The 22,801-nt window shown below is 31.6% G+C and overlaps 2 protein-coding genes across 2 annotated transcripts in view; both read left to right on the plus strand.

Annotated features, from left to right (window-relative positions):
- Positions 1-10,644: 10,644 nt before the first annotated feature.
- The window catches only part of Hipk (Homeodomain interacting protein kinase), a 182,893-nt gene continuing 170,736 nt past the window's right edge, over positions 10,645-22,801 (plus strand). The window contains exon 1 of the mRNA XM_065502853.1: positions 10,645-11,383. The gene's annotated coding sequence lies outside the window, so the exon portion shown is untranslated. The remainder of the gene's footprint in view (positions 11,384-22,801) is intronic.
- On the plus strand, positions 17,051-22,183 carry LOC135955526 (uncharacterized). The gene has a single exon (XM_065505875.1). It carries the CDS (start codon positions 17,051-17,053, stop codon positions 22,181-22,183), a length of 5,133 nt encoding a protein of 1,710 aa, XP_065361947.1.

The following is a 22,801-nucleotide window of genomic DNA, read 5'->3' on the forward strand; positions in this document are numbered from 1 at the left end:
AATCTGTACTTTCTTTGAAATTGGAAAAAATATTTTTCAATTCATAATAAGTGTGATCGCGTACTTTCCAAAAATACATTTACTCTCAATTTAAAAAAATATCCAAAAAAGTACGCGAACAGCAGTTTGTAAAAATAAATTGCATTTTATTATAAATCAATTTAAAACGTTTGTTTTATGTTATTTTACTTCTTTTCATTGCAAGACTTGTAAATTGTGTTAATTTTAAACTTTTTTGTTTTGTTTACATTTGCAACAATATGTTTTAAACATATTTTTTATGTTGATATTTTTTACTGGACAAAAAATATCATATTGTTACGTTTTAACCTTTTCAAAACGCTGCTTTATTTCCTTTAAATAAACCGGATACTTTTGATTGCAAATAAAAGCCGGTTAGTAGTTTGAAAATTGTAACAACTCTTTATTTATTTAAAATGTACAACAACAACAGAATTAAATAGTCACTTAATGTTTTTTTTATATTGTATTTCTGAGAATATACGTTTGTATATTCTCAGAAATACAGACACTTTATAATGTATACGAATTCACTTGAAAAATACAGCACACTTTAAGGCACTCAGTTGATGTTTATTCAAATAGCGTCTCTGATAAACTGACTAACGACTGCAACCTCTGCCACTATTTATAACACTGCCATCTGCACTCTAGATTGCTCTTTAACTGTCAAAGTTCGAATATTCTAGATCATACGCCATCTGTGGTGTACTTTCTACAATGTTCTTTAAATGAATATTCGAATTGAAACAGCGTTGCCAACTTACGATCAATGGTCAACTGAAAGCTTTTATTTAATAATAAAACAGCACTGTTATTTGAAAGCATTATGCTACTTTTAAATCAGCCCTTAAAATCGTTATATTTGAATTCAAGTACAATTTCGTAACAATATTCTCTATCTACGAACTGTCACTTTTAACACTCTCTTGCTCTCTCGTTACAAGTTTTTAAAAGTAAACGAACGGAATCCCGTAACTTCCAGCGATAATTTGTACAAATTATCAAGTACGCGAACACAACTAAGGTCTCCTATCATGTCATAATGTTATAATATTTCACAATGGTTTAAAAATGTTATTGGCTTTCAAGCAAAAGATGTCGTAAAATAATACTACTCTGTATGCAATGTTTATTGTGTTATCGTAACCAACCAGCAGAGACCTGTGCCGAACGCCTATGAGTCGGTTAAGTCATGCCGCCGATTCATAGAGTATTAGGACATTATGACATTGTGAATTGACCAATAATAACACGAATTTTATCCAATCCAATGTTTTGACCGATACTGTACATATGTATGTATAAAATGCGTATTTTTGATTTATGCTGTTAAATTGTTACTTATTGTATCAACACCAACCATCGTCATCTGCATCATCACTGCCATCACCAGCGACCACAATTGCTGAATCAATTTTTAAGTATTTTTAATGATGCAGTTCAAATTTCTTGATGCACTTGAAATCAGTAACATTGATCTGGGTTATACACTCGTTCTCGTATGAAATAAAATTGTAAAAAGATGATTCAGCAACTTCAACTCAATTCATACATTCATTCATTCATTAAAACTTGTTCATAATTTGTTAAAGTATTTTGAACCTTTTTATTGAAAGTGATATTTTTATTATTTTTAATAGAGCGTTTAAGGGACAAGGTCCTTTCTTCATATTAGGTAGAATATTTATAGATTTTTAAATTTCAATATTAAAAAAAATATAGTTATGAATTTAAATTTTAAGTACACCATATGAACCATTTAAGTTTTATTGTTTAATACATAATGGAAAGAGAGAAAATATAGTATAGAAAAAGGAAGGAGAAGCTATTACACCCTTCTGTCTCGCATCCATCTGATGCCTCGTGAACCTAATGATTTGCTCTAGTGTGCACCCAGTTACGTCATCAAGTCTACCGTAGAAACGACTACCCAGGCATATAAGACTATGACGCTGCATCATAGGGCAATAACAAAATATATGTTCTATTGTTTCTAATTCCTCGATATCCACACATAAAAATCGAGACTGCTATTGTCCCATATACTAATTCTTGTCATATCGGGGAATGACCTGTAATTGACCCCACTAGAATTCTCAGGCTGCTAAGGTTTCATAGAATTAATTCTTATTCAGTTTTCTAAATAAAATTAAATATTGTTACGAAATTGTACTTGAATTCAAATATAACGATTTTAACGGCTGATTTAAAAGTTGCATAATGCTTTCAAATAGCAGTGCCTCTAACATATCTGTGGGCATTATTAACATTGAATAAAAGCTTTCAGTTAACCATTGATCGTAAGTATGGCAACGCTGTTTGCTGCGACCGTATATTCGAATATTCAGTTAAAGAACATTATAGAAAGTACACAACAGATGGCGTATGTTATAAACAGTGGCAGAGGTTGCAGTCGTTAGTGAGTTTATCAGAGACGCTTTTCGAATAAACATCAACTGAGTGCTGTGTTTTTCAAGTGAATTCGTGTACATTATAAAGTGTGTCTGTATTTCTGCGAATTTATAAACGTGTATAAAAACAAGTAAGAAAGTATGATCGGTCAAGCCCGACCATATAATACCCTACACTAAGTAAAAGTGCAAAAACATTTTTTTTTATGGGGGCTATGACCAATTATGGACCGATCACCATGAAATTAGGTCGTGTGATTTATGACTAAATTAAAGTTAACTATGTTGAATTTTGTGTGTATACCAAGATTTTTAAGCGATTTATGCACGTAAAAGTGATTTTCGGAAGCGGGTCTATATGGGAGCTATGACTAATTATGAACCGATCGTAACAAAATTTAGTGACATGAATTTTGTGTATATAAAACTTATTTGGAGCGGAATTTGTGGAGATACATATATAAATTAAACATTTATGACCGATAAAGTCCAATTTTGGAAGGACATTTGTATGGGGGGTAGGTGAAATAATGGACCGATTGAATAATATGTATAATAGCCGAAAAAATAATATGTACCAAATTTCATCGAAATATCTTCAAAATTGCGACCTGTACTCTGCGCACAAGGTTTACATGGACATCCATCCAGCCAGCCTAGGTGGGTGTTAGACTAATATTTTTGGGCGTTACAAACATCTGCACAAACGCATTATACCCTCCCCACTATGGTGGTGTAGGGTATAAAAACATTGAGTGACTATTTAATTCTGTTGTTGTACATTTTAAATAAATAAAGAGTTGTTACAATTTTCAAACTACTAACCGGCCTTTATTTGTAATCAAAAGTATCCGGTTTATTTAAAGGAAATAAACCAACGTTTTGAAAAGGTTAAAATGTAACAATATATTCCCTTAACGATTCCATTAAAGCATTCAGCAAGAATTAATTCGTTGTCTTAATTCCTTAGTTCAGCAAATGCATTGACTTCATTACATTAAGAATTCATTCTTTATTGGATTAATTCCTTGTTGAATCATTAATTAAATTTTTCTTTAACTCAAATCCAATTCCAATCTATTGTAAAATGACTTTTTATTATTAAATTATTTTTTAATTCATTTTTTAAATGATTAAAAGCTAAACAAGAACATAACTGTATGAAACAAAATAAAGTAAAAGTCTTTAAATGCAGCTACAAAGTTTGATTTTGGTAATGGATTTATAGAATGAATGGCTAAAATTATAGTGAATTAACCTCAAATTTAATTAAATCATTAATTCGAAGCTCTGAGTCTGGCCTTGATACCCAGTAGTCCATTTTGTAACTGCAGGATTGATTTTTCGCATTAGATATCTTTTGGTTATCTCCCCATAAAAATGCCAGATCATCGGTTTTACGGCATCCACTCTCTATCCAAACTCATATATAGGCATAATGGTTGATGTGTAAATCCAATTTACAATATTCGATATCAAGCCCCAATTATTTCCGAGTATTCCTTTTCCAAGATAATTAGCTTTCAAGATAAATAACCAGGTACTTTGCCTTATTCAATAAATCTTGCTTAACTCATCCCAACCTAAGCATACTGAAATCCGTTTTAGCCGGGTTCACACCAGTGTACCTGCATGATCTAACTGATAGTAGGAAGAAATTTACCCTTTAATCAAAATTTCAAAGTCATACGCATAAGCTACTATCTACCGACACATTTCTACAAAAGGCCTCGTTAGCCACAGTAGAGGTGATAAACCCCCACTTCTGGTGTTCCCCTGGTCACTTTCTCTAGACTGTGCAACGTAACGAAAGCAATTTCCCAACTGAAGTCTTACATATCTTCCCAAAAAATAAACTATTTTAAAATCAGTTTCAATATAATACCGTTATATTACTATATTACAAATTACTAAACGAAGTGATCCATAAAACCTACAATATATAACTATTTCCGAACTCTTTGGACTCCGACAAAGGCAATTGCTACATGAGTACTCGACCATATGTTTTTCATTCACTTTTGTATCACTGTGCAATTTAACAAAGGTTATAATATTTTTCTGTAGATTTTAATAAACTCAATGATGTTAAACAATTTCATAATATATAATTATTAAAACAAGGTAACGGTATTTTCGTTTATTTCAGGTAACGGTTACGGTTACAGTAGTCAAACTTGGGTATCGTTTTTGTTTTTAATTTATTATGATTTAAAATGGTTTAACAAAAATGATTTATTTTTTAATAAATTAAATAAATTTTACAAAAACATAATCGTTTTTCCAGTGGCTTGGTGAATTTCTTCAGCACGATGTGTTGAGTTTCTCCAAATGTGGTGACTAAAATAGTATTCAACATAAAAAGTTACTCTAACTTTTACACTGTGTTACCGACTGTGGAAAAATGCCATCTACATTTCGTTATCGAATATAAACGAGCTGGTGACAAAATTGGCTAAATTAATTTTTTGGTTTGCGGCATAACTAAAAAACGAATACAACTTTTGACAATTTGCCAATGATTTGCTGCTTTTAGTTTTTTTCTGATAAAACATTAAACAAAAATTTAAAATTAAATTTTATAATGCTCTATAGCAATGGTTCTCAAATGGGGGTCCGTAGCCCTTTAGTATTGAAGTGCTTTTTCAGAATTCGTATAAAACTGTTAAAAATATATGTACTTTTAATTAGCCGTCATAAAATAAAACACATTTGAGGAGTTTTATTTTTCCCGTTAGAAAATAAAACCCATTTCGTTTATTTTCTTTTTTTCAGTTTATTTCTTTATAAGATATAATGTAGTAATTTATTTGTTAAAAAAAATTTGGAAATTCGAACGTTTAGGGGGTAAAAAAGGGTAAAAACGGGTAAATCCGGTAATCTTATATCTTCAAAACTAATAAAGATACAAAAAAACTTGAAATTGCATGTTACTCCATTTAAAAAATAAGCTGACAGGTGTTTCGTACTTTTTCGAAATTCGAACCTTTTAGGGGAGAAAACGGGTAAAAACTAATTTTGATACTTTTTGGTACTTTTATGGCACCCTATGTATCTCTTAAACCAATAAACATAGAAACAAAATTTAAATCGTATTCTTTACTTATCAAAAAATAAAAAATATGGGTTTGGTACTTTATGGAAATTCGAACCCTTAAGGGATAAAAATTGTGTTTATTTTTGGTACTTTTTCATAGACATTCGAATATTCTCCCACCACGATACAGAAAATTATTTTAATAATATTTTACCACCGCAATGGGGATAAAAAAGTTACCAAAAAGGGTATAAAATCGGGAAAATACATTTTATTGCAAATTATTAAGCCGATTTTGATAATTTTTTTAACATTGGTTCCTGGATTCATACAAAAATTAACTAACAGGTTGTTATTTGGAACTCGAGTGCCATGGTGTATTTTAGGCCAAATCCGGGTAAACAGTTTGGTACTTTTTTTAAAACATATTTATTATTGGGCACATTAACACAGATTTTAATCGATTGAGACATGTCTGTAGCATAAACAGCTTTTGCAAAATTGAATATTATTAAATTTCAAACTTGAGGGGTGTACAAGGAGAAAAAGGGAAATTGGTACTTTTCTCCTAATGGTACCTTTTTAATATTTTAAATTATTTCACTTATTGACATTAAAGTTAGCTGATATGTATCTGAGTGAAGTTAGTGTTAGAAATAAGGGATTATATTTAGGTACCAAAATGTGAGAACTGAACTATAGGTACTTTTTCATTCTTCTAATGGTACTTTTTGAATTTTCTATTACAATGGACTTAGAAACATGAAATTAAGCATACATGGTCCTAAGTGAGTGAGAATTCTAGGGGGAGACTTTTTGGTACTTTTTATTTATTCTAATGGTACTTTTTGAAATTTCTTCACCAATGAACCTAGAAACCTGAAATAAAGCTTATATGGAACCGAGTGAGTGGGAAACCACAAGTGTGGAGTTTCTGGTACTTTTTCTATATTCTAATGGTCTTAGAAACATGAAATTAAGCATATATGGTCCTAAGTGAGTGAAAATTCAAGGGGATACTTCATGATACTTTTTCTTTAATCTAATGGTATTTTTTGTAATTTCTTCACCAATGAACCTAGAAACATGAAATAAAGCTTATATGGACCCAAGTGAGTGGGAAACTACAAGTATATATGGTCCTAAGTGAGTGAAAATTCAAGGGGATACTTCATGATACTTTTTCATTAATCTAATGGAACTTTTTTTTAAAATTTCTATAACAATGGACATAGAAACATGAAATTAAACATATATGGTCCTAAGTGAGTTAGGATTCTAGGGGTAGACTTTTTGGTACTATTTCTTTTTTCGAATGGTACTTTTAGTAATTTCTTCACCAATGAATTTAGAAACATGAAATAAAGATTATATCGACCGGAGTGAGCGGGAGACTTAATAGTACTATTTCTTTCTTCTAATTGGGGTGGCGAAGAGCACCGGGTCAGCTAGTTAGACATAAAGAAGTCCTGTTACAAAAAAGGCAAAATATTGGAGCAAAATATTGAATTGGTCGATTCAATGCCAAGACGATTGAAAAAAGTCATTATTAAAAATATAGACTACTCCACAAAATATTAAACTATTTAAAAAAAATATTTTCCTATTAAAAATTATAAACTGTGTGAATATTTTTGTCCCCTTAAAATCTAACTTCGAAACGTTAGTTAATTATTTTTCTAAAATGTGCCACGTTATGTTTTGTTTTTCCATATATTTCAATAAGTTATATGTAAATAAATATTTTTGTTGAAACCCGTACGAATATTGTGTCCTTCGTTTAAAAAATATGGACGATTAAATATAAATCTGTATGCTGTGTGAATATTTAAGTCCGGCACTGTATAAAAAATTTAAACTTAAATATCAGCATATGCTAGGAGTTTATAGCTGAAGTGTCTTGAGGGAGACAAATTAAAATATTTATAAAACCAGAAACAATACTGTTAATTTTTAATTTTTTGTTCCAATTTTAATGTTTTTAAGTATTTTCTTTCTTAATAAATGGCTGAAAAGTTTAACAAATCCATATATATTTCACATCATGAACAATAATATTATTGTAAACTAGTGTAATTAATTATTTTTTCACTGGTTTTTTAGGTGGATTTTTAATATTTAAAAAAAAATTAATAATATGGTGAGTTTCTCCAAATGTGATGAATTTTTCAAACAAAAATCTTTATTTGCAATTTTGCACCGCTTTACTGACACACTGTGTTGTCATTCTTTATATGAAGTGGCAACACTACTACGATTTTCCTTATAACTTAGATACCATCTACATTTCGATATCCAAACTAAACGTTGCGGTAAGAAAATTAGCTAAAACACAAAGATAAATTAATTTTATGGTTTATGACTTTACTAACTACACGAATGTGACTTTTGGCAATTTCTATGGTATTACAAGAACATTCGAACATTTAGGCCCTAATTTTGTAAATCACGTCGCCAAAGTGATATTTATGTGGAAACTTCAAAAATTTTAAAAATTAGTTTCTGTTTTATATCGTCCCCTTAATAAAACAATAGTGTATAATTTGTTTGCCATTTCGAAATAATTGAGTTTAAAATTTTTGTGTTAGTAGACATTAGGAACAAAAGTAATATATCAATTGATCTTTTGACCCACTTTGTGAAGTAGAATTTCACCAAATTTTGATGGTGTATTTGCTTATAAGCTACTGTTTTATTGAGGGGACGATATACAAAATTTTCAAATTATGAAAGGCAAATCAATGCTTGAATTTTGGTGCGTTTATTCTGTTCAGAATTTGTATATAAAACAAAAACAACTTTTTAAAATGTTTGAAATTTTGTTTTTGCTTTCCACATAAATATCACTTTGGTGACGTGATTTACAAAATTAGGGACTTAATTCTAAAAAAAAAAATTATTTGACCTGAATATGCAAAAGGCTGATAAATATTAGCAAACCGCGACTATCACGATTTTTTCACATACATTTCACCAAAATTATATTTCACAGTTGAGTATTCACTTTGATAGTTTACAAAAAAACGACATTTACCCGACTTGGTATCACCTCACATTCAAATAGAAATTTTGCACAATTTCTGTGCAATTTTACACATATAATTTTAATTCAAAAGATTTTATTTGTAATTTAATTTTTTGATTTTTAAATTTTCATCATTGTTTGTTTGATTTTGAAATTTATGAACGTTAAAGTTAACTTGTATAATTTTACATGTTAACAATTAACTCCAATATTCAAAACCGAAATATGGCAATAGAAAAATAACAAAAGAAAAGCTCAAAATGGTTGTGGTTTGAAAAGAGGGACAAATATATATCAAACTCGTTGCCTATTGAATATCTGTAATAAACTATGAGGTTATTTAAAAACTTTGACAACATTTTTAAAAATATTCATTAATTTTATTGAAAATTGTAGCGTTTTAAAAAATAATTAATTAAGCGTCTGTCTGCCAATAAATATATCAGTCCATCTCAATTACGTCTCCAATTAAACTTACCCATAAGTACACGACTAACCCCGCCTGGCGTTAGCCTGCCGGTCCCAAGCCTGGAGAAAGGAGGAGGCTTTCAGGCAATGGAGCAAACCCTAACCTAAGTAAAATAAATGTGTTCCTCCAGCATCACCGGAGGTTGCTTGCAGGCCTGAAAAGTCGAAGCAGAAAAAATACGTTATCAACGAAACGACACAATTAATAAGTATTGGATTGGATAATACGGCACAACACATTAGCATTATTCAATTATTCATTGGTGGTTCTAAATTTCCACATCGAGATACATTATGTATATGTACATAAATACACATGGCAATCTCCAGATGGTATTACTAGTAATCAGATCGACCACTTCATGATAAGCAGAAAGTTTCTGGGATTCCTGATGGACGTAAAGGCAATCAGAGGAGAGTACATATACAGCGATCACCAGGTTACAACAAACATCAGTTGCACAAGAGTTCACACGCCGTCTATGTACAGAATTGGAATCACATCAACAACAATCGAGTTGGAAAAACATAACTGCAATTGAAACCAGGCGCAAGCACCCACCACACTTCACCGTGGATCAGGGACTCAACATGGGAGAAAATTAAGGAAAACCATTAAATTGGAACATCGTTACAACAATGTCGAAAAATATGTGGGGAAATGGCTCGAGCTGACCGCTGGCTGTATCAGAAAAATATAGCAAGAAGAGATACAGCACCACCGACTATCGATGAAGTAAAAATAGCTCAAGAACAACAAAGCTGCTAGTCCCGACAATATACCACTCGAGGTATTGAAAAATTTTACTTTTTTTTCCAAAGTTGTTTTGTTAATTTTTTGGAAATTTTTTTTCGAATTGCTATTAAAATTTTTTTTAAAAAATTTTTTTTTTAAATTTTTTTTAAATTTAATTTTTTTTTTTAAATTTTAAAATAATTTTTGTTTTTTAAATTTTTTTTATTTGCTGAAAAAAAAATTCTGGTTAAAAAATTTTTTTTCCAATTATGACCCATTGTAAGTCCAACTTAGTATGTTCTTATATACGACGTTGTAAAGGTCTTTGAAATATCTATCATTATATATCCATATTGTCTATATTAATGACTTATTAATCCAGATATAGTTCAAAAATCGAGGTTGTCCTGGTTTTTTCCTCATATCTCAGCCATTTGTGGACTGATTTTGCTGATTTTAAATAGGAAACTTCTCGAAAGCAGGATCCAGAGTATATATGGGTCGGAAAATTATATTGTGGAAATTACAAACGGAATGACAAACTTATATATATCCTTTTCACAAAGGTGAAGGGCTTAAAAACAAAAGTTTATGTGTCCTGTAAAGTATATATAAAATAATTGCATAGATACGCCTTAAATATTTAAAATTTGCGAGGATTTAGTACATAATTCATAACATATATCTATTAGCTGAAACTGAAATAGGATGGCAAAACAATAAGGATTAAATTTTAATTGTGTAAATTAAAAATCAAACTATTAAAGTTTCAATTTATTTTTCTTTTTACAAAAGAAAATAATTATCTTCACACAATTCACTTGATAATTTAAAGATACGTTCTAGCGATTTTCGTAGTCTTTTGAGTTGCCTTAAATGTTTAGCGTGTTTCTCCTCGTAGAAATGGCAACATTTATGCTTTAATAAGTTGGCAACAAATTTGTCAGATATAAATGTTGGCAACAGTGTGTCAGTTTTGTGAACATCGTCGCGTATTACGCGTTTTAATTGTAGATGAAAGAAAATACTGAACAAAAAAATTCCAACGACAAAATTTAATTAATTTTGTAAATTCTAGCCTGTAGTTTTAATTAAATTTAAAAAAAGCAATAAATATAAACGAAAAATCTTTTGAGTGTAAAATCGTCGCGTATTGAAAAAGATTTACGTGCAATTCGATTATTTACACACAAATTATAAAAAGAAAAACAACCAAAAAAAAGTTTCTCCTGTAATGTATACATTTTTGTTGTAAATCCACACAAATAAAGTCAGAAAAAAAACTCGACACCAATAAAATGGCGAGCATTTAAAAGAATGTGGTTAAAATAAACGTATTAATATAACAAAAAACAACTCTACCTGTGTATTGTGAGCATAAAAATTGAACAAAAGTTATTTTAAATATAGTTTTTGAACTAATTTCTATGAAAAATTAAAACAACCAAGAAAAAATACTTCACAACTATTGTAGAAAAATCATAAAAGAAAAAAAATCCCATCAAAAAAAAAGTGTGTTATACACGGTGTCATTTTACAAGTGAGTCGTCATGTGTGCGAGTGTTTGTGTACGACATTAGCATTTGTGTGGCTGTATGCGAATGAAATACCAAAAGCAACGTGAAGAAAATCATAGGTAGAAGAAGAAACAACCAACCAACAAGGAGAACCAACAACTACATGTAAGCAACTAAAAAAAAACACATATTGTTTTGTTTTTATTTATTGCTTTTTTCTTCTTTACTTTTTGTATTTTGACTTTTCACCAAAAACCATACAAAATAATTACATTTTCTCTGGTGTGTCTGTGTAAATTAAAATTAAATTAATTTTGCATTTTATTTTTTGATAACGAATGTGGAATAACAATTTAATAAATAAAACAAAGTAATTTATTGACAGAATATACAAAAAAATACACCGCCCTAAATCGTTAGTATATATTTTAACCAGTGTTAACAACTCTTGTGTATTTCTCATACATCTTAAAGCGATTTTATAAATTCACATGTTTGCGAAAATTTGAAGGTAAGATTATCTCAATAATAAGGATAATAAGAAATATTCGGTGTCAATTTGTTCATAAAACTGCAATAATACCAATAAATCATTTTTACAAGGGGAAGGCTAAACTCTGGTTTGTGAAGACCAGTCCAGGTCGATAACAAATTCTACCAGAAGTGATCTTTTTATGCTGAATATGAATATAATTCCCTCCAAAGTTCAAAATTGGATGTGTTTTATTTTTGTTGTTTTTTTATCCGATTTGATCAATATATACCTCATTAGATAGCTTTTTACAATACCTCTTATGTGAGATAGGTATACATTTCTCGGAGGTATTCGTAGACGCACAAAATTATCATGTCTGCCACAGAATTCCATTCCGATCGAAAGTGGAATTAATTCCGTATTTTGCTTCAGAAAAAGTAAAACGAACATTTCTTTCGGAATGCAAACAAAGTGGATTTGATATTTTATTGTAATTATTTGGTTTTCTAAAATTTTTAATCAATTTTTGGTACAGAAACTTCACATTTATTTTAATATGAAAAACGCTGTCAAATTAAAATCAGAAATACAGAATTATGAAATATTTTTGGGAATTAATAAATTACACGGTATCTGAAGAACCTAAAACGAAATCGTCGGAATTGAAATCATTCCGAACAAAATGAGTGAAACTACAATGCATACTTTTTTGAAAACTTTATTCCTTAATTTCAGTTTTCCAAAACATGTCTCTATTTCTAAATAAATTAAAATTTACTAGATTTTATATTAAAACTTAAGCGTAAGCATTTATATTTAACCATGATACAATAATTGTATCATGTATTTAACAAAATTATATACCTATTTCTAGAATATTGTTCTTTAGACTTCTTCAAGACAGAAGACTAAAAAATAGTATATACCTACGGAAATATGCAAAAAGCTGATGTTTTACCGATCTTATAATATTTATTTTATTTTGATAATTTCTATTTGTAATTTTTTTTCAGACAATAAATTTTTTAAATATGCTTTTAAAATGTCTAGAGTCAAGATTTGCGGAAATTTAGAAATCCAAATAACGATCTCTGATAAAAATTCAATTAATAAATCAGCAGTTTCAAAAATTATAAAATAAAATTCCTCGTAAAACAAGAGAGTTTAAGAAATTCCCAAAAATTACTCTCCTGGATGTTATCAATCATATACATTTTGAAATTAGTACTCGAACAGTTAGCCGCATAACAAAAGAGACTGGTATTGATTGCTAACGACCGGTAGGGAAAAAGACGTGTCAGACAGTTTTAGTTGTTGTAACGGTTCCACTGTTTCCGAAAGTTCTTTGATGGGGAAAATTTTAGGTTGAAACAGCTGTCGCTGATTTGACAATCTTTGGCCGAGGAAGGATCGTGCTAATAATATACAGATACATTTTAAACGATGTTATGCATTGAATTAAATTTGAATCAATTCAAACGAATTAGGCAGAAATGAATTTCAATTCATTTCCAATTCAAATGAATATGTAAAAAGGAGTTGCAATTCGTTTACAATTCAAATAAATCTGTAAAATGAATTACAATTCGTTTCCAATTCAAATAAATTTGTTAAAGTGAACTGTAATTCATTTCTAATTCGTATGAATTGATTTTGAATTCATTCAAATGAATTAGAACAATGAATTCACATGAATGAAATCAAAAATGAATCAATCAAATTCAAGAGCAGATCTAGGGTGAATGAAAAATAAAAATTTAAGTTTCTTTTAGCAAATAAACTAAATTTTCCCATTTTGATAGGATTTTCGCCGATACTCAATAATTTCATTTTGTTCTGCCGCTACCTGACAAATCCAGTAAATCATGTGAATTTCAAATCTAAGAATTTTTTGTCTTTGGACTATACTAGGGGATATACAAAACGAGAGTAATGCTTGCTGTCTTTTACATAAAAAATTAGTTGAATAACAAAACGACAAAATCAATTCATATTTCAATCAATTGAAATGAGTTGGAAATGAATTGATAATTATTTTTTCTAATTCATTTGAATTAATTCAAAATCAATTTAGTTCAAATGAATTGGAAACGAATTGCAATTCATTTAACAAATTCATTTGAGTTGGTAACGTATTGCAATTCATTTAACAAATTCATTTGAATTGAATAAAATTTCATTTAATTCATTTTTTTTCTGTGAAAAGAATTAATTCAGTGCATGAATAATTCGCGAATTAATTCAAAAATTAATGATTCATTTACAGCTATGATATGTAAAATATAATAATTAGTATCAATGCCATGGAAATCTAATGGGAATTTTACGAAACTAAAAATTTAAATGATGTGAAGTTGTCATGTACCTACTATATTGATTTATTTTAATATTTTGACCATGATCCTGTTTTATTTCATCAATTTATCTTTTGAGTAATCCTTAAATCATGTTCCTGATAAACAGGCCTGCCTAACTTGGGAATTTATCCCCAAATATTCGGATTTTTGGGGACATCTTTTAAAAAGTACCTGGCAACACTGTTGATCACGCTGAAGAATTACATTTAAGAATTTCTATTTGGCTTCGATTTATTTTCGAGTAGAAGAGATATGTATGTACAACATTCTATGGTTCTTCCCTATTTTTCCAACGAACTTGATTTTCAGAATTTACAATTCCTTATGTAAACGTTCACTTAGTCTAAGTGACTTTTTCCATAACTAATTGGCACCACTATAGACGTCATCGCCATTATTGTAAAGTTGCCACTCGTTTGTGGTTGGTGTTAATTTGTCGATTTCGTTGACGTTAGTTGCAGACGTAGTCGGTTTTGTGCTGCTTTTTTATTTTATTTCTGTAAAATAATAAAAACTAGAAAAAACACAAATAAATTAAGATAAAATAAGCAATTTCACTGAACAGCTATGCTATGAGCTGGAGCAAACAGCAATGCTAAACTTTTTGTGGTGACTGCATGAATACGTTTTGTGTGTGCGTTATTGCTCTGTTGGTGGGTTTTGTTTTTTGCCGACTACCCTTTTAACTCTTCTCGTCCTTCTGTTTGCTGCTTGTACCGCCACCACGATTCATAATCATCCTGTTGACCAGACATCTGACTGCCGGACTGATTCAATGAGTGAGTGAATGTGTTTTTGTTTTTCGTATGGCGAACATTCTCTTTTTTTTGATTTTATTATACAGGGTGTGATAATTGTCGTCGTTTTTGTTTTATTTTGTTTTCTTTTCTGACTGTGTTATAAATAGTTGTTGTTGATTTCATTAAATTGTGAAAATATTTTCTTTTTTGCAAACAACACAAATTTTCTGATGTGGGTATGCGATGGTTTGGTTTTGTGAAATATTAAAAATTTGGAAGGATACAAATTAAATTTCACCAAAAAAAAAATTAGGAAATATTGTTTATCTAAAATTATATAAATTTATTAAGAATTTTTGCGCGTTTAGCATGGCAAGACACACAAGTACACTTATTTCTAATAAATTGTAGAAATAAATTTACTAGTTTTACCTTTATTTTACTAAAAATAAAATTAAACTTTTTTATAATGATTAAAAATGTCTTAATCTACATAACATTTTGTGTGAATATGTTTATTTTTCAAAATAGAAGGGAAGACTCTTTCGGAATATTTTTTTATATGTTTCTGAATCAGTCCCCAAAAAATGTTCTACTATGTATATCCGATCGCGAAAATGACTTAATCTTAATGCTTTTGAGACTGTCCGTGCGTATACATCTTGTTTTACTTGATATATGCTGGTGTGTTTTAAGCCCATCAAATCATCAATATATGGCACTTACATCACAGACGGAAACATTATTCTTTCTTTCTAATTTGATACAGTGCATTTTTCGGTTCATGTTCAGGATTTTAATTAGATATTTTTCAGTGTTATTACATATATAAAACAATTATTAATTTTACATCTACTATGGTTTGTGTTAGGTCACCGTATCATATTTACTAATAATCTTTATTGTTATTATTTATAGTTATTATTCATTTGATTCATTTGTTTTATTTTCCATTTTTTATTGTATTAAATTTGTTCATATTTTTGGCTCACTGTTGTCACTGTAATTTGTTAGCATTTTTGTTCATACTAACCACTGTAACTTATTTTGGTAATGACCCGTTAGTTTTTATTATATGTTTCTCACTTCAATTCTTGTAACAAGTATGTTGTTGTTGTTCTTAAAAATGCAATATATTTAGTATTTTGTTTTTGCATACATTCATATACATATAGGTACATACTTATTAGTAATAAGTTGAATTGGTACATTGGAAGTGAGAGACAAATAATAATACATACAACAACAACAGTGTAGCCCTTATTTACATGATCAATTGTTAGGCTTAAGAACTTTAATTTTAAATAAAGAAAACATTGTCATAGTTGAATTCAAGCAAGAATCATCTCCTCTTTTATTTTGTCGGTACCACGGTCGCAATTTCTTTTAGTTTCGGTTTATATCACTGCCCAACAAACCTTTTCAGCAACATATAGACAACAATTCGAAATATACAGAATTGCTCTATATCGTTGCCGGTGAAGAAAAAGCTCTTCATCGTACATTTTGGCGCCCAACGTGGGGCAAGATATTTATCCAAACTTTTGCTAAATTTGTCGTCCTGCCGGTCCGTGGTACATTCCATTTGTTCGTTGAAGTACATCTTAAATCTACAAGTGTACAGGTCGTGCGTGAGTGGATTGTTCGTTGTTAAACAAACAAAAAAGAAAAACAATTTTGTTAAAAAAGAAACTTTGTGGTACAAACTAAAAATAAAAAAAAACAATTTTATTAAAATAAAAGCTTTTGTGAAAAATAAAGAGACAGTGTATTTAAAAACATTTTGGAACAAATTGTTGTGGCATAAATTGAACAAACATATAAATTAAAAATATTTTTGTGAGCTCTTTAAAAATAAATTTTTGTTAAAGCATAAACATATTACAGTTGCATTAATTGAGATTTAATCTAACCAAATATAAAATTTGTTGGCTCGGTACATAAAAACAGTTTTTGTGGAAAAATAAATAAAAAACAGTGACTTTAATTTTTGCCGCTTATCGTTATATACAAAAATACATAAACAGTGCGTGATTTATTTGGTTCCAGTATATAGTGTAATATTTTCTGTACATCAAAATTTTTGTCGCTCGCAATATTGCGGTACATATATAAAATAAATATATAAGGCTTGTATATAATCATTTTTTGGCGTAAATTATTGTCGTCGGTTACAGTGCTAACAAATTGTGTCTCCATTTTGTGAATTTTTTTTGGAACTTTTTTGGCTCTCCTAACCCAACTTTTTGAAGTTTTCGAGATGACTTTGGAAGAAGTTAAACAGCAACGGGCTAATACTAAGAAAAGTATAACCCGCATCAAAAACCAAGTTGAAGCCAATGGAAGGGGTGAAGGTAAGACACTTTCGTCAGCCGAGTTGAAGTGCCGTTTGGGGATTTTGGAGTCATATTTCAAGCAGATACTGACGTATCAAACCCAAATTGAGAAATATGATCCTGATGACAATGGTAGGCCCGAAATTGAAGACTTGTACATCGCAGCGAAAATGAATATTCAAGCGCAACTTGGTGAGGATGTCCACAATACAACCATGTCCGACTCTACAATTTGTTTTCCTGTTAACAACAATAAATTGCCTCAGCTCAAATTGCCCACATTTAGTGGTAAGTACAGTGAGTACAAAAATTTTATAACGTCGTTCAACCAAGTTATCGATCGTGAGTTTGGTCTATCGAATATCGAAAAATTTAACCATTTGCTGAACTGCCTCCAAGGCCAAGCATTGGAAACGGTCAAGGCTTTCCAGATTACGAATGAAAATTACCCAAAGGCTCTGGAAAGGCTGAAAACGCGTTACGACAATAGCTCACTGATTTTTATGGAAAATATTACCACTCTATTTGAACTTCCAGCCATGTCCAAATACAATTGCGCACAATTACGAAGTCTCGTTGATAATGTTTCTGCTCTTTATAGCTCTCTTTTGTCTCTAGGCTCAGATAGTGACATTGCTAATTCGATGCTGATATACATAGTTTTGGAAAAGGTTGATGATGAGACAAAAAGAAAATGGAAAGACTCTTTGGATTTCACTGAACTGCCATCATGGGATGATTGCTCCAAGGTTCTTGAAAGGCATTGCCAATTTTTGGAATCGGTTGACACCAGCCATACAAATGTGGCCCACCGTAAGCCTGACAATCATCAATCTGGTAAGTCCAAATATAAAAGCTCAAAAACTGGCTATTCTTTTTCGGTTTCGAAACGTGTTTGTGTTCTTTGCACAAAAACTGACCACACAATTACTCGTTGTCCTCGCTTCAAAGATATGGATGTCTGTCAACGTTTTGAAAATGTCAAACGACTAGGGCTTTGTCTTAATTGTTTGTCAAAAGGGCATCAAGTTAACAGCTGTTCCTCTACATTCAAGTGCAAATCTTGTTCTCGCTTGCATCACAGTTTGCTTCATCGGTCTCAGTCAGCTTCTAGGCCCTCGTCCCCGACTGCTGAACCATCTACTTCTCGTGCTGCCTTGAATGACTCTCATGCCTCGGTCCATACTCATATGGAAAAATCCTCACCGGAACAGGTGCTTCTTGCTACTGCCATGGTTCTAGTTCGTGACGCTACAGGTCACTATCAATTCGGACGTGCTTTGTTGGATTCTTGCTCTCAATTGAATTTCATTACGGATGAATTTTCTCAAAAATTGCACTTGCCTCGTAGAAAACAAACTACAGAAGTCGCTAGCATTGGTAATACTCATAGTAAAACGAAATATAGGTCGTCAACAAATGTGAAATCTCGAGTTACTGATTTTGAAGTGTCCCTTTCATTTTGTGTCACACCTCATATTTCTTATCAACCTGATGCTGAATTAGACGTCTCAACCTGGAATTTGCCCCCAAATACTCAGCTTGCAGATGAAAACTTTTTCAAATCAAAACGAATTGACTTGCTTATTGGTACAGAAACTTTCTTTGATATTTTGTCAGTTGGTCAAATTAAACTTGGTCCGAATTTGCCAAAATTACATAAAACTCTATTTGGATGGATTGTAGCTGGTCGTTATTTATCAAACCAATCGAACGATACTGGTTCTTCTTGTATGCTCTCGATAGAAGAGGAAGTTGATTTAAAATTACAACGATTGTGGGAAATCGAAGAAATTCCATCTGGCTCAAATACTTTGACTCCAGAACAAGCTGATTGTGAATCGTTTTTCAATAATACTGTCCATCGTGAATCTTCCGGTAGAATTGTTGTTAAATTACCCTTCAAAGAATCCGCTGACACTTTAGGTCTCTCGCGAAATATGGCTCTTAAAAGATTTGCATCTCAAGAGAGACGATTTGCTCGTGACAGCAATCTCAAATCACAATATGTGAGTTTTATGAAGGAGTATGAAGATTGTGGACATATGAGTCTTGTTCGTAGTCCCCGCTTAGATGTGCCTCATTATTTCATCCCTCACCATTGTGTTTTCAAACCTAATAGTACTTCAACAAAATTAAGGGTGGTCTTCGATGCGTCCTGTCCGTCATCATCTCAAAGGTCTCTCAATGACATTCTTATGGTTGGTCCAACGATTCAAGATGAGCTGTACAAAATTTTACTTCGTTTTCGTCTTCATCGTTTCGTTATTACAGCTGATATAGTAAAAATGTATCGGCAAGTGCTTATTGACTCTTCCCATAGAAAATTCCAGTACATTTTGTGGAGAAATTCTGAAGAAGAAGAAATTCGCACTTATCAGTTGAATACAGTTACCTATGGAATGTCTGCTGCTCCCTACCTAGCCATTAAAAGTCTTCACTATCTCGCAGACCAGTACATGGACCAATTCGAACTTGGTGCAAAAACTATAAAGTCATCATTTTATGTTGATGATTTTATCGGTGGTGCAGATTCAATAGAAGAATTGACTAAAATTAAGACAGAGGTGAATGAAATTCTAATTCGTGGTTCGTTTCAATTGGACAAATGGCACTCAAATCATAGAAGTTTTCAAGACGACAAAACTATAAAAGATCTAAATATTGATGAATTAGCTGTGACCAATGCTCTTGGTATTACTTGGGATCAACAAAAAGATGTATTTCTATTTTCGTTTACACCTAAAGTTCAAATTGATGGAAAAATCACCAAAAGAACAATTTTGTCGCTCTCGTCATCACTTTTCGATCCCTTAGGACTCTTAGCTCCGCTTATTATAAAATCCAAAATCATCATGCAAGAATTGTGGATTCTCAAAATTGGCTGGGATGAATCTATCCCTCAAGAACTACATTTGGCTTGGGAATATTTTGTTTCTGATCTCAAAACGTTAAATTCCCTTGAAATCCCTCGTTTTTGTCTCGCTGCTGAATCTCAATCAGTTCAACTTCATGGCTTTTGTGACTCATCAATTCGCGCTTATGGATGCTGTTTCTACTTTCGTGTTAAAACTTATTCAGGAAATGTCTCTGTTCGTCTTTTTACTGCCAAATCTAGAGTTGCCCCGACGAAAAGAAAATCATTGCCAAAACTTGAACTATGTGGCGCACAACTTTTGGCTAAATTATACTCTAAAGTCAAAAATCTTTTCGCAATACCAAATCTTGAAGTATTTCTATGGACAGATTCTCAAATAGTTCTTCACTGGTTAAAGCAACATTCTTCTACGTTATCCGTTTTTGTTGGCAACAGAGTATCGGAAATTCAGGATCTAACTACTGGCTGTATTTGGCGACATGTTCCAACGCATTTTAATCCTGCTGATATCGTGTCTCGTGGTTCAACTGTAGAAGAACTCTCTTCATCCATCTGGTTCAATGGACCAGCATTTCTCACTGTCGGTGCTAGTAAATGGCCTCCTAATAAAATAGATCAACTATCCATAGAAAATCAACAAGATATCGACCGAGAAAAACGCAAAACTGTACTCTCCCTGGAAGCAACATCTAATTACATTCTGGATTCGGTTGAAAATTATAGCTCATATTTAAAAATTATTCGTATTGTTGCGTGGATGCTCCGTTTTTCTCAAAAAACAAAAACTAATATTTTCCATTCTGATTCTTTACAGCCCCAAGAATTAGAAAACGCCTTGCTCAGAATAGTTTTTAATCTACAGCAACATCATTTTCAAGATGATATACAACGAGCTCTGAAGAAAAACGATCCTCAAGGTGCACTAAAGTGTCTCAATCCCTTCATCGATTCATCAAATGGATTCAACTTGCTCAAAGTCGGTGGTCGCTTGGAATTCGCAGCAATTTCTGAAGGTCAAAAGCACCCTATAATCTTGCCCAGCAAAAATCATTTCGTCGACTGTTACGTGCGTCATCTACACATCAGCAACTACCACGCAGGACCCAAGGCTTTAATGTCGTTAATCCGCCAGAGATTTTGGATCATCAATTCAAGAAACCTATGTCGTCGTATCGTTAATTCGTGCCCACAATGCATTCGTTATCGCCCAAGGTTGCTTCAACAAATGATGGGCAATTTGCCCGTAGAACGACTTAACCCTTCAAGGCCCTTCGCCAGATGTGCTGTTGATTTTTGTGGTCCAGTAAACACTTACCTAAGAATTAGAGGGAAGGTACCATACAAGACATATATTGCTGTTTTTGTTTGTCTCGCAACTAAAGCAGTCCATCTAGAAGTTGTATCAGACTTATCAACAGATGCCTTTATTGCTGCTCTTAAAAGGATGATTGGACGAAGAGGTCTACCCACAGATATATTCTGTGACAATGCCACCAATTTTGTTGGTGCAAACTCTAAGTTGGCTCAACTAAAATCGTTCCTTTTTGATCCTAAAAATTCCAATTTTATAATAAATTATTGCTCAAATCAATTTATTAATTTTCGCTTTATTCCCCCTAGGGCACCACATTTTGGCGGATTGTGGGAGGCGGCCGTCAAATCGGCCAAGGGACACCTAACCAGGACCCTCGATAACACAAGGCTCACATATGAGGAACTTGCAACTGCAATGATTGATATAGAAGCAATTCTAAATTCGAGGCCTATTTCGCCCCTATCATCCGATCCCAGTGACTTTGAAGCCCTTACACCAGGCCATTTCCTGATAGGCGCTCCCTTACGCAGTTTGCCAGAACGTGATGTTCCTCCAATTGAAATCAATAAACTTGAGTATTGGGCCCGAATAAGCGCCATAAAACAACATTTTTGGAAGAAGTGGTCCCACGACTACATAAACGAGCTCCAGACCCGCAATAAATGGACTAGCACCAACTCAAATATTTGTACTGGCTCCCTAGTAATCATTAAAGAAGATAATTTACCACCGCAGCGTTGGCTCATGGGTAAAATCATCAATATTGTTCGTGGTAGAGATGATCGAGTTCGAGTTGTCGACATCAAAACAACAAAGGGAAATATACGTCGCCCTATCCACAGACTGGCTTTACTATTTTCTTGAAAGTGTCCTTTCAATGGGGCCGGAATGTTAGGTCACCGTATCATATTTACTAATAATCTTTATTGTTATTATTTATAGTTATTATTCATTTGATTCATTTGTTTTATTTTCCATTTTTTATTGTATTAAATTTGTTCATATTTTTGGCTCACTGTTGTCACTGTAATTTGTTAGCATTTTTGTTCATACTAACCACTGTAACTTATTTTGGTAATGACCCGTTAGTTTTTATTATATGTTTCTCACTTCAATTCTTGTAACAAGTATGTTGTTGTTGTTCTTAAAAATGCAATATATTTAGTATTTTGTTTTTGCATACATTCATATACATATAGGTACATACTTATTAGTAATAAGTTGAATTGGTACATTGGAAGTGAGAGACAAATAATAATACATACAACAACAACAGTGTAGCCCTTATTTACATGATCAATTGTTAGGCTTAAGAACTTTAATTTTAAATAAAGAAAACATTGTCATAGTTGAATTCAAGCAAGAATCATCTCCTCTTTTATTTTGTCGGTACCACGGTCGCAATTTCTTTTAGTTTCGGTTTATATCACTGCCCAACAAACCTTTTCAGCAACATATAGACAACAATTCGAAATATACAGA

Source organism: Calliphora vicina, chromosome 3 (genome assembly GCF_958450345.1).
Source record: "Calliphora vicina chromosome 3, idCalVici1.1, whole genome shotgun sequence".
NCBI lineage: Eukaryota > Metazoa > Arthropoda > Insecta > Diptera > Calliphoridae > Calliphora > Calliphora vicina.

What these genes read in the sequence shown, in the direction of transcription:
- LOC135955526 (XM_065505875.1), top strand. Translation starts at nt 17,051, where the DNA reads ATGACTTTGGAAGAAGTTAAACAGCAACGGGCTAATACTAAGAAAAGT.